The sequence below is a fragment of the Drosophila sulfurigaster genome, chromosome 2L, assembly GCF_023558435.1.
Source record: "Drosophila sulfurigaster albostrigata strain 15112-1811.04 chromosome 2L, ASM2355843v2, whole genome shotgun sequence".
Lineage (NCBI taxonomy): Eukaryota > Metazoa > Arthropoda > Insecta > Diptera > Drosophilidae > Drosophila > Drosophila sulfurigaster.
In genome coordinates this window covers 13,610,066-13,621,903 of record NC_084881.1, presented here as the reverse complement: position 1 = coordinate 13,621,903, position 11,838 = coordinate 13,610,066, and the positions used below count along the sequence as shown (strand labels likewise).

Here is an 11,838-nt window from a genome sequence, read left to right as displayed (position 1 = left end):
AAGACATCCATGTTTATGGAATATTTGCATTTACATTTATTTATCATATAATCTTTATTTAAAATGGAACTTTGCTGGTTGCGGAATATTTACGCGACTTTCCGCCAACTGTTTTACCACAATAGCTTGGACACGGAGTGCCAGTGATATCAGCATAGCGACAGGCCTTGATCAGACGAAGTGTCTCGTCCACGGAGCGTGAAACAAACAGATCGTTGATGGTTGCCTGGCGAACAATTCCCTTGCCATCGATGATGAATTGGGCGCGCAAACTGTGCCCGAATTCGGGCACATAGATGCCATAGTCTTGGCTGATCTTGTGCGTGAGATCCGATAGTAATGGGATCTTAATGTGGCCCAATCCACTCGCCTTACGTGGCATATCCAGCCAGGTCATGTGCGAATACGGCGAGTCCACGCTGCAGGCAATCACAATGGCATTCAGTTTGCGAAACTCGTCCTGACGTTCCGAGTACTCGGTCACCTCGGTCGGACACACCGAAGAGAAGTCGAGGGCATAGAAAAGCAGCACCACATACTTGCCCGCAAATTGCGAGAGCGACAACGTCACCAACTGCTTGTTGACCACAGCGGTTCCCTCAAAATGCGGAGCACGTCGTGTCACCAACGATAATTGTGCCGTCACTGGTGACTTTTCCGCTGCTGTTTTCTCTGCTGCTTGCTCCTCCTCCTCCTGGGCGAGCACACGCATCTGCAGGTAACCGCTGCCGATGAGCACATGGGCCAAAAGCAACACAAACAGAGCTGTTGTCTTGCACACCTGCCAGCGATTTTGGGTGCTCAATTTTGTGATGGCTGTCGAGTAATATTGATAGAGCATCTTCCGGTATATTTAACTATGACATCCAAAAGATTGGTGGATAATGGCGAATTTTGGAACTTCAATGGTTATGAGAATTTTTCAACACATATTTACAATTTGTATTAACCAAATTCTCTATTGCTACATATTTAATAAAAAAGAACCAGTTGCCGAGTTATTGCTCATGGCAATCTGCTCTTAGTTTACAACTAATTTGTACCGTATTAAAGGGTATTCATTAAAATTAACTTTTGTTTTTGAGGCTATACAGGTTCCACTTTTATTTTTTTGGATTTTTTCACTTGTGGCACAACTTTGTTGACCTCTTCCTCCAGCGCTTTCTTGCGCTTTTCCGACTTCTTCTTTTTGGGTGAGGGCTCTGGCGTTAAGTTGGGTTCTACTTTGATCAGCTCAACCAGAGCATCGAGCTCCACATGCGCTCCATTGTCGCTGCCATTTGCAACAGGTGTTTCTGGCTCTGCTTCCGCCTCCTCAGCATCATCCTCAAATTTGATTGATTTGCTCTGCAATTGAAAAAGCTTAATAATGTTTTCCAATCGTTTTTTAGAAAAGCATTGACTTACTTGCGCCTCGCTCTCGTCCAGCAAAAGTTCACCTTCTATGTATGGCATCACATTACCAATATTGAAGTCCTTGATGCGAAACTTGATTTCCTGATCCATAACAATGCCGTCGCGACTTTGTTTCTTATTTGTAAACCGTATGGTTGTATTGAAGACTCTGTAGATAATGGCGCTTATCTGATGCTTCGATATATGTCGCACGACGCCATGAAGCACTGCGCCCGCTTTAGGCCGTAACACATAGAAATCAGCATTAATTACCAAGTGTAACGTCGGATCATCGGCACGCAATCCCGCGGTCTGGCCGAGCACCTTTATGTTCTTAATGCCAAGCACAATGCCATTCAAGTTGGCATCATAGATGCCTACCTTGGTGCGAATGAGAAGCTCGTGCAAAGCATGCTTGAAGTTGGACATCCCATAGGGGCCCATCGACAGATGCAGATCTGTTTTAACGCACAGCACACACGAATCGGGATTGGCGGCATACTGTTCTAGCTCCTTGGTGGAGAACTTTATATATTTCTGTAATATTTTGGCCATTCTAATGAACACAGGAGCAACCACATGAGTTTTTGGTGTTGCTCAATGAAGCACTTGCTGCGCCATAGGGTCACACCGCTATATCAACAATATGGCAGCACTGCACATATCGTATGGAAATATCGAATCAAAAGTGTGACCATAAGTTGCTTTCGTAGCCGCTACGTGATGTTATTTTACCATTTGATAGGGATATATATTTAATGCTTTAATAATTAATTTATTAATACCATTCGATTTGTAAACATAACATTTTCTTTAAGAAAAATGAGTATGCAACAAGGTTTAAAAAGTTGCGCCTTTTAAAATGTGACCAATCGCTATATGCACTTGGTATACTTTTCAGATTAAACTAGAATATTTTGAAATTTAGCATGCGTTCACACTCCCTGTAGTATTCAAATAGTCCAGAAAACGGTAGAACCTTTCAATATGTATGATCAATATATATGATCGGTTGCCTTAGTTTTCGAACTACTGTAACCCTCCTAACATTAAATAAATGAAATGTTATTACAATTGATATCATTCGTTTTATTCACGAATGGAATGTTATTACATGTTTCGCCTTCATTATAATAAATAGCATTAATTACAAAAACAATACATACTATGTTACAGTTAATACTTGAAATATATACAAAAATTGTAAACTTGTTCTTTAAAATTATTATCAAAGGCAATACCTTTATCAGCTTACAATTCGAGTTATTCTTATTTTATTCATGAAATTCCACTGAGTTGTTAGAAAAAAGAAATTGCATTCTTTCTGCTTTTCTTTTTTCTTTGTTCTTTTTTGCTTTTAGAATATTTAAATGAAAATACTTAGGTACTAGAAGCGACCCACAAAACGATATCGAGGGAATCCAGAAAATGCAACAACTTAATAGCTACGATACATAATAAGATGCTTAAAGATAACAAGAATGTGAGCTTTGTTCACTTTGTAATACGGAAGAGTAAAGTTTTGGGAAATCAGTAAAAAGAAATCGACTACATGGCCGTTAAACATTGGTAATGACATTCTTGTTGCGATCCGCGAGATTTGGAAATTTGCCATGCGATCCAAACGGCGTGCGCATGCGTCTGGTAAAAGATCTCAGGCACCGCTGACCATCAAGTGGTTCCGGCGTATTTGCTGTTGCCAGCACAGAGACTGTAAATGTTTTAAAGAAGGATTAGAGCCTAGAAGAGAGGAGTTTGAGGACGAAGAAACTTACCTCGCTGTTCGAGCAGCTTTATCTGTTTCTTTGCTTCACGTAATTTATTCATCAGTATCTCGTTCTTGCGCTTCTCCACTGTCAGCTCCAGACCAAGCTGCAGTTTGCTCTTTGAATCGACAGCGCTCAAAATGCTGCAGAATGAATCGAAATTTAAATTAGTAACGTTTGCTTGAATGCTTATCACATTGTAAACTTACGGATGACTGTAGATGGACATAGAGCTGGGCCTTTCATTGGGTTCGGGATGCATCATTTGCGCAATCAACTCATTGAAATCCTTGCTTAGAGTGGGAATCACAGGCACTTCGCCATGACGCAACTTGTGCCATTCGGGCCCATTTTTTGGCAACGGTCCGCCGCCAGCTACCTCGTAAAGCGTGATGCCCAGTGAGAAAATGTCGGCTTTGAACAGATTAGTATAGTCCTCCTGCAAGATTTCCTTAGGCAAATAGCGGCAATCGCCCTCCTCCACATAAGGCTCATTCACAGATGTCACATGTCCCAAATCACCAATTTTATACGTTACAAGATTCTCAGAACTGCGCAGTTCCTCATAGACGCTATCCATACCATCATCATCTCGAACAGCATTTAAATGTGTCGTTTCCCAACTGTTGCCTAATTTGTGTGCCGTTGGATTCATGGTAGAGAAGATATTCTCGGGCTTGATGTCCATATGCACCAGGTCATTAGAGTGTATGTAGCGCAGACCTTCGATTACATGCATTAGCAGGATTTTCAACTCCGATTCACCCAGACTGTGATCCTGGATGCGTGCCTGCAAGCTGCCACCATCACAGAATTCATTTTGTATGAGCATATGATCGTCTTCCGCCCAGGCTGAATAGTACCGCACCACATTGTCATGCTTGCCAAGCACGGCATGAGCCCAAACCTCATTCAGAGCTCGTTTTCTGTCGTAAAGGAATTAATCAAATCATTAGGAAGAATATAAAATTTAATGTTTAATTGACTTACTCAAAGGAACTGCCTGCCACAGGCTTTTTGCTTTTCTTGATAGCATAGATGCAACCATCCAGCCTATTGACGCACTGAAACACTACACCAAATTCACCTACACCAATGACGCTTACTTGCATGAACTCGCGCTTGAAGCGACTGATGTTTGTGTCGTGTAGGGCCAATCTTTTCGGTGCCTGCTGGTTGATTTCTCGCACCACATCGATGCCAAAACCACCGCTGCCCGCCACCTGAGACGTGGCATCCTCGTCGTTGGGCTCCCCGAGTAGAAAACGTTGCACGGTACTAACATTGAGATTCTCACGACCAAATTGAGTGCGGCAGCGTTTCTTGTTGTGTGCCATAAGACCTAAAAATCGAATAAGAGGAGCAGATCAGTACTTGAGGTCATTCTTAACGTTTTGTTGATCACTCACTGTCTGGAGTAAAGGGATTCACATTAGCGGTGTCTTGTGGCTGCAACGTGCGATGGTTGTGTAGAGGCAATGAACGCGGCCGATCTGGAATCTTGGAGAACTCATTGCGAGCTGCTGCAGCATTTGCAGCCGCTGCCACGGCCGACAAATGATTGCAGTTGCTTGTAGATTTCTGTAGAATGGTTTTTGGTGTTGCCGGCGTGTTGAACAGACGCAGAGCACGAACTTTTTGACATGGTGGCGACATATCAACATCTCTATGCGCGGTGGCAGTGCTCTGTGATCGCTTCTTAATATTTTGCGGACTCTCCTGCGGATGATCCTTGTCAAAATCATCGTCGGCAAAGCGCAGCTTTCGTGGATTGAACACCAGCGGTGCTGGCGATGGTGACCGCGATTGCATTTCAACACTTGAATCGAGATGTTCTAGCGATGTGTCTTCTGCACTAATGACGCTCGTTTCGTGTTTGGACAAGCGAAATGCCATTGCCATATTGCTGTATCTTTAATTCAATCACACATACACACGAACGCGCAATTTAATGATCTTCGTTTGATTGAACTGCACTTGAGGTTGATAAATTTTTTACGAATTTACCAAAGAAAAAAATAATAGATAACAAAACAAAAACACAAAACAGCATTAAGAGTAGAAGAATGCGAAGCGCAGTAGATCAGTTATCGATAAACATGCGAAGTGCAACCCTGCATGTATCGAACATGCGATTACCACCTCACGATCACGAATTCCATATATCGCATTGTTATCGTAATTTGAAATGCACGTTATCATTTGAATTTATTTTCAAAGCAAACTTTTATTTTTCTGTGCTGTTACTCCCAATTGCTAGAAATGTAAATAATTCCATTTGGTGTTTTTATTTTTTTTTTGGCATTTGATTTATTGATTGAATAATTATTATGTATTATGTATTGGAGCGCATTTGCTACATACAAATACGCATTTCAAGAATCATACATTATAATACTTAACTATGACGTAATGTATGAGAAATATGAATTTTGCAATAAGTGTTTTCTTTTTTCGCCTAATTTATATGAATATTAAAAAAACAGCTTACAAAAATTGTGAAAGTGAAAATATCATTTTGTTAGGGGATCATTTTTTGTATTCAATTGATAAAAGGAAGGATGAGGAGGGGCGGTTCAATGTGATAAGTTACATCATAAAATTGACTTTTGGATAGCAAGTTCAGTTGTGTATCCCTAAAAATGATTCAATTTTAGTATATATATATTTATTATTTTGTTTCTTCTCAGTTTTCAGTTTCATTCTTAGCCTGATATACATATATGTATGCTATATGCTTTTGTATGTATTTGGATGTATGTATTGTAATGCATATATAATAAAAGCGAACATAAAATCAATTTTCTTCTTACTTATACGAAATGGAAACGAAACCATAAATAATTGAAAATGACTAGATCGGCCTTCTATTTAGAGAGAGACTTGTTCGATCCGTGTTGACAAAATTTTCAAAAAATAAATGAAAAATATAAGAGCAATTTCTTCTATGTGAGCATTAAGGGGTTTCACTTTATCCAAAACTAAAATCAAAGGGGTACAGGAAGGGGCACAAGGAGTGTCTAGTATATGTGTATTAATCTATAGATTATATGCTAAGCTAAGAATGCAGGGGAGTCGGGGCAACTAAAGTGGACAATTAACTGCCCGACGAACATATAATATAATGTAATTGAGGGTGTTTTGTTCAGTTTTGTTTTGTTTTGTTGTTTTTTTTCGAATATCAGGAATGCAAGGAGCAGCAGGTTGAGCCCTATTTGTTTTTGTTGTTAATGGCCAATATGAGTGTTAGCCGCCGCCTGGCATCGCTAGTCTCTGGACATGGAACGGGAGACGGAGGAATCGCCGCGACGTCTCATCGGTGGCGATCCACGACCACGTGGTGGTGGTGATGGTGATGATCGTGATCCCCTATCTCTGTCATCATCCTCGTCATCGTAGCGCCGCTTCACTGGCGGCGGTGAGTCCACCAATCCACTGCCATTGCGCTGCTCCTGGTCACTGTAACGCGACACCGAACCGTTCTCATCGCGACCGCCATTCTCACGGGAGCGTCCTGAGCGACGACCGCCGCCAACCGAACCGGGAGAGCGACTGCGGGAGCGGGTGCCAGACTTGGAGCGAGTGCGACGACGCCTCGATGTACTGCGTGATCTGCTCATTGAGTTGCTTCTGTAAACAGAGAAAAAAGATGGTAAACTTTTGTAGAGTAACTAGCAGAAATTTGCATTTAAATTAATTATTTATATAGATCAATCACCAGTTAAATGTTATAAAATTACAATTTTATTTCAATATTGTCTTTCAGACTAAGAGAACACTACAAAATTGATTCCCAGTTAAAAAGACTTTAATTTTATGTTGAATTTCTTTATTAATGAGTCTAAAACGAAGCACAAGTTTTAACCATGCTTCTTGCCACTCTTCTTGTGATGCTTGTGACCATGCTTCTTCTCTCCCTTCTTGCCGTGCTCTTCCTTCTCCTCGTAACTGTCGCCGTATTTGTGCTCCTTCTTGTACTTCTTGTGATCCTCGTCGTGATGTCCCTTTTTGTAGTGTCCCTCCTTCTTTTTGTGTCCTTTTTTCTTGCCACTGTCATGCTTCTCGCCCTTCTTCGCCTCGCCATGTTCCCCCTCATGATGCTTGTGCTCCTTGCCGTATTTCTTGTGATGTCCGCCCTTGTGCTCATCATCGTAGAACTTCTTCTCCTTGTGGTACTCATCCTTATTGAATTTCTTGTGATACTCCAACTCCTTGTGACCCTTCTTGTGCTTCTTCTTGTGGTGATGCTTGCCCCCCTTTTTGTGGGCACCATGCTCGTGCTTCTCGCCATACTCCTCCTTCTCATCGTAGTGTTTCTTCTTCTTTTCGCCCTTGTCGCCATGATGATGTTCGTGATCCTCGGCCTCGTGATGTTTCTTCTCATCCTCCTCCCATTCCTTATGCTTCTTATGTCCATGTTCGCCCTTATGCTCCTCATCACCATATTTCTTCTTCTCGTGTTTCTCGCCGCCCTCTTCCTCCTCCTCCGAAGAGGACTCCTTCTTCTTGGCCGCCGCGTACGTCAGCAGCAGGCCCAAGATCAACAGCAGCTTCAGATGTTCCCTCATCGTGCTGCCATCTAACTGAACGCTCCATTTGTATGGCTACTGCGCTTTTATATTCGATTTATTTGGTGCTGCTCTTTCTCACCGCAAAATCCACAAATCTTGCGTGTGATGCAAGATGTGTTTTTGGTGTTGCTGTTGCAGTTTGAGCATTTTCTGCTTGATCGCCTTTAATGCAAATACCTTTTTTTGCTGTGAAAAATCGTTTACAACTGCAACTTATGTTACAGTGGGCAGTTTTTTAATATTCATTCAAATTAATCAACGACTGATTATGAAATAAATTCAAAGATTAAGACCTTGAGAGCCTTTTTTTGGCCTATCTTTAAGTCTAATGCAACATCCTCGTCACTTTCAAATATTACGAACTTTGATCTATAGAAAATTAAATTTTAGCAGAAGTTTTAAAGAATTGATCATATGAAATTATGAATATTTTCCATAATTACAAATATAATAATTCTTTTGCATTAAGCTGTAAACTCAGAAATTCAATGACAATTGTCAACGTATAATCGAACATCAATTCAGTTTGAACAATGTTGAAATAAGTAAATTTTACTTTTAGTTAAACATAACAGCATAGATTGTAAAATTCATGAAATTTCAATTGGTTGGTATGTTACATTTTTATTCCGAATGTAGTTCACAAATAAAATAAAACTGTATGCTAAGACTGCAGTAATATGGTTTTAAAACTAGAGAGTAAAAACTAAAAACTATAAACTTAAGCGTTATTTGTAGTAAGAAGCGCCCCCATCTATTCTTGATGTTTTGATTTCTTCTTTTTCTTGGCAGGCTGTGCGGGCGCTTCATCTTCAGCCTCTGCTGGAGCAGCTGCTTCTGGCTCTGGAGCCTCTTCATCCTTTTGCTTCTTCTTCTTCTTCTTTTTCTTCTCAGTTTTGATTTCTGATTCATCGGCAGCAACTTCCTCTTGCTCCTCCTCTTGCTTGACGGGCGTTTCAACTTCCGAATGCTTACGCTTCTTCACCTGTAACGTGTTATCCGCCTCCGGCTGGTACGTAAACACTTCACTGTAATGGAAGAAATACAAAAATAAGTAAAGAATGAAGAGAGAACTAGAGTTGATCATTATTTGGAGTGTGTGTTGAACTCTTTGTCAGACAGCCAAGGTTTATCGTCAAGATGGAATCAGATAAATGCGAAACCTTTGTGGTATCATCATTTAAGAGTTCAAACACTAAAGCCAAATAATAAGATCAGTGGAAATGGAAACTACTACGCACCTCTTGGCCTGATATTTCTCAAACTTGGCCTTGGCTTTGCCAGTGCCCGACAATTTGCGAAGATTGCCCTCCTCCAGCAGCCGCAGTCGCGCCTCCAGCTTGACCTTGTGTGTGGCTCCCAGCTCGAAGGTGGCCTCCTCACCAAACGCATCCACACGTGTTGCTAGCGATGCTTTCGCCGCCAACGAACGTGACATTTTACCCTTGTTCTTTTGGCTCGCCTGTCCCACAAGCTGTGCGTGGTAAATCAAACCATACTTGGGTGTATCCTTCTTGGTTTTCAGGGCACGGAAAAGGGCCTTCTCAGCACCCAAGATCTGTACAGTAGACGAAGGATGCTTGGCCAGATTGATCAACGAACCCGCATGGGCAATGAGCCGAGCTCCAACAGTATCGCCCACTAGCACTGTGAGATTGGGTGCCATGGCCATCATGCGTGCCTTGAGGTAATCATACAGATGTGTGCGATAATCATTGATGGAAATGATTTCATCGCACAAACATTGTATGTTTAGTACATCCTCGTCACTGATCTCTGTGCCCATTGAGATCTCAGCCGCCTCCTTCACTTGCTGTTCCACATCCTCGGGCAATATGTCGGACAAATCGGTGGCAGCCATATTATCTCTGGTGCCCACCAGTTTAATCGTCTTGACGAACGCAATGTTGTCTGTAATCAGTTTGCCCAGCTCGGGAAAATGCCAACCGTACCATTCACGTGCTCGCATCAGGTAGTTGTTCAACTCCTTGTCCAGATCATCCAACAGACACTGAGCTTGCACAATCATCGTATCAATCTTGTCGGGTGAAAATTTCAGCTTGTAACGTGACAGCGAATGCGCCAAGCCCAGGGCCATGGCGGTCATCTCACGTTTGGGCAGACCACCCAACAGACTGTCCGCTTGCTGGCGTATGCAACGCATCAGCTCCTGCACACCAGTGTTGTAGACACATTGCACCGACAGTTTGTCCTTGATCGCAGTACCCAGTTTGGCATCGGCGACCAGCAGCGATGCTTGCACATCATCCACGAGGAGTTTTTTTCAATGTTTTCTTTAGTGGCTTGGCTACTTTGCCCTCGACGGCTGCGGTGGCCGCTGCCAGCGCTTCTGTGGTATCATTGAATTTCTCAAAATGCTTGAGTTTGAGTAATTTATTTGCCTTTTCGGGAGTCTCGAATTCCAAGTACAAATTGTCCACTTGTTCTAGTTTTTTTTTTCGTCGAGTAATTTGAAAATGGCGTAGCCCGCCGGCGTTTCGTATAACACAAACATTTTGCGCACACTTAATTCATTTAATTTCAGTTAGAAATTAATTATTTTAAGCAAAGTGAAGCGCAACACTCTCGAACTTAACCTTCTTTAGTCTGGCGCCGCGTGTAAAAGAAAAATCCAAAATGAAGCAAACACGTGCGTGTACCACGATGCCAGTGTTGCTCTATACAATAATCGAAAAATTTACCACATGTGCACTATCGATATACATTTTTGTTAACTATCGTACGAAAAACGACGCCACGCACCGCACGCAATATATGAAGTCTTTTTATTTATTTTATTTTTTGAATTGAATAAAACTCTCCAAATTGATTATGTTAAATATTCAGTTCGGATACACTTTATTTAATAAATTCATAAGATTAACAAATAAGCCTGTTTCTTTGGCAACACACTGAATTCGCGCGCATTTTTAATTCCAGGGGTGTGCACGCACTTGCTCACGAAATTCACCACCAAAAAAAGTAGCAAATTGAAACTCACCGCACTCAAAACAATTTAAATTAGATTTGCCCGACATACAAATTTTGTGTATGTATGTATGTATTTCGTACATTAATATGATGCAAAAATTATGAATGAAATTGATAATCACTAACCTGCGTCGTTGTCTTGCCTTGCGCTCGCGACAGTGGCGCGCAAAATGACCACGCATGCCACATTCGTAGCATTTATCATCACTGCGTCCACCGCCACGGTCACCACGTCCTCCTCCGCCAAAACCACCACCTCCGCCGCCACCTCCTCCTCCACCACCGCCGCCACCACCACCACCACCACCAGATCTAGCGTATTTTCCTGTGGACAACTCTACACGAGCACGGCGCCCACACAACGTTCGGCCGTCCAAGCCGCGCACAGCATCAGCTGCATCTCTGGCGCTCTCAAACTCCACAAAGGCGAAACCTGGTGGATTGCGTGCAATCCAAACACTACGTAGACTGCCATACGCACCAAACACATATTCTAAATCGTTCTTTCGCGCATTGTTGCCCAAATCTCCAACATACACTTTCCGGTCGCTAGGATGCCGCGACATTTTGCTGCTGCCTTTTTAGTTGGCTTGGGTTTTTGTTAGTTGGGCGCTGTGAAAGTTGGCAAGCACAGCGCAGCGCAGAAAAATCGATTCGAGTGCAAAAGTTTCGCGTTTTTTGAAGGCCTTGTGAAAAGCGCATTCGGTTAATGCAAATCCTGCTGGCTTCTCATCACTTTGAATGTTAATTATTGGCGTTTATTTATGTTATTTAGGCACTATATTTATTTCGGCACAAAACTGTTTTTGCCGACTCGCACAATGATTAGCGTGACCACAATTTGAATTTTCAAATATACCGTTTTTATTCGCAAAATATAGAAATATACCGTGCAATGAATTAAAATACTTTAAAATATACCACTATTTTATGCTACGGTCTATTTGCATTATTCACAGAAAAATATTTAGAGTTTTTTTTCTGTGTACATGAACTTTCAGCAAGAATTGTTTATAAAATATAGTTTAGTCACAATTCTTGGATGCGTTTTATTCAATGTACGATATATTACCCAGTCTTGAATTAGTTTCTTTGAACAGCTGGTATCACTTTGA

General features: G+C 41.8%; 5 protein-coding genes and 1 non-coding gene across 6 annotated transcripts; all 6 read right to left on the bottom strand.

The window, feature by feature from the left end:
• Positions 1 to 21: 21 nt before the first annotated feature.
• On the bottom strand, positions 22 to 850 carry LOC133834902 (uncharacterized). Its single transcript, XM_062264677.1, has one exon. It carries the CDS (start codon positions 839 to 841, stop codon positions 59 to 61), a length of 783 nt encoding a protein of 260 aa, XP_062120661.1. The 5' UTR covers positions 842 to 850; the 3' UTR covers positions 22 to 58.
• On the bottom strand, positions 762 to 2,023 carry LOC133834901 (DNA-directed RNA polymerase I subunit RPA43). Its single transcript, XM_062264676.1, has 2 exons — positions 1,408 to 2,023; positions 762 to 1,347 (listed from the first exon to the last, which is right to left on the bottom strand). The coding sequence occupies exons 1-2, from the start codon at positions 1,948 to 1,950 to the stop codon at positions 1,087 to 1,089; spliced, it is 804 nt and encodes a 267-aa protein (XP_062120660.1). The 5' UTR covers positions 1,951 to 2,023; the 3' UTR covers positions 762 to 1,086.
• Positions 2,024 to 2,723: 700 nt separating this feature from the next.
• On the bottom strand, positions 2,724 to 5,339 carry LOC133834897 (wee1-like protein kinase). The gene is made up of 5 exons (XM_062264672.1): positions 4,571 to 5,339; positions 4,152 to 4,503; positions 3,371 to 4,087; positions 3,171 to 3,304; positions 2,724 to 3,106 (listed from the first exon to the last, which is right to left on the bottom strand). Exons 1-5 carry the CDS (start codon positions 5,061 to 5,063, stop codon positions 2,955 to 2,957), a joined length of 1,848 nt encoding a protein of 615 aa, XP_062120656.1. The 5' UTR covers positions 5,064 to 5,339; the 3' UTR covers positions 2,724 to 2,954.
• Positions 5,340 to 6,309: 970 nt separating this feature from the next.
• LOC133834900 (probable splicing factor, arginine/serine-rich 6) lies at positions 6,310 to 11,562 on the bottom strand. Its single transcript, XM_062264675.1, has 2 exons — positions 10,850 to 11,562; positions 6,310 to 6,791 (listed from the first exon to the last, which is right to left on the bottom strand). The coding sequence occupies exons 1-2, from the start codon at positions 11,287 to 11,289 to the stop codon at positions 6,428 to 6,430; spliced, it is 804 nt and encodes a 267-aa protein (XP_062120659.1). The 5' UTR covers positions 11,290 to 11,562; the 3' UTR covers positions 6,310 to 6,427.
• On the bottom strand, positions 8,331 to 10,367 carry LOC133834899 (nucleolar protein 58). The gene is given in 4 exon segments (XM_062264674.1): positions 8,331 to 8,760; positions 8,974 to 10,016; positions 10,018 to 10,188; positions 10,191 to 10,367. Coding segments are annotated over 4 exon segments (1,545 nt in total). The 5' UTR covers positions 10,248 to 10,367; the 3' UTR covers positions 8,331 to 8,486.
• Positions 8,843 to 8,917, bottom strand: LOC133835408 (small nucleolar RNA SNORD53/SNORD92). Its single transcript, XR_009893565.1, has one exon. It is a non-coding gene; the product is annotated as a small nucleolar RNA SNORD53/SNORD92 (small nucleolar RNA).
• Positions 11,563 to 11,838: the final 276 nt, after the last annotated feature.

Bases quoted from the DNA above. Each gene is read 5' to 3' on its own strand.
- LOC133834901 (XM_062264676.1), bottom strand. From the start codon at position 1,950: ATGGCCAAAATATTACAGAAATATATAAAGTTCTCCACCAAGGAGCTA. The intron at 1,348-1,407 runs GTAAGTCAATGC...TTTCAATTGCAG, and splicing joins TGGACGAGAGCGAGGCGCAA to AGCAAATCAATCAAATTTGA.
- LOC133834897 (XM_062264672.1), bottom strand. From the start codon at position 5,063: ATGGCAATGGCATTTCGCTTGTCCAAACACGAAACGAGCGTCATTAGT. The intron at 4,504-4,570 runs GTGAGTGATCAA...TTCGATTTTTAG, and splicing joins GAATCCCTTTACTCCAGACA to GTCTTATGGCACACAACAAG. The intron at 4,088-4,151 runs GTAAGTCAATTA...CCTTTACGACAG, and splicing joins GTGGCAGGCAGTTCCTTTGA to AAAACGAGCTCTGAATGAGG.
- LOC133834900 (XM_062264675.1), bottom strand. From the start codon at position 11,289: ATGTCGCGGCATCCTAGCGACCGGAAAGTGTATGTTGGAGATTTGGGC. The intron at 6,792-10,849 runs GTTAGTGATTAT...CTCTGTTTACAG, and splicing joins AAGGCAAGACAACGACGCAG to AAGCAACTCAATGAGCAGAT.
- LOC133834902 (XM_062264677.1), bottom strand. From the start codon at position 841: ATGCTCTATCAATATTACTCGACAGCCATCACAAAATTGAGCACCCAA.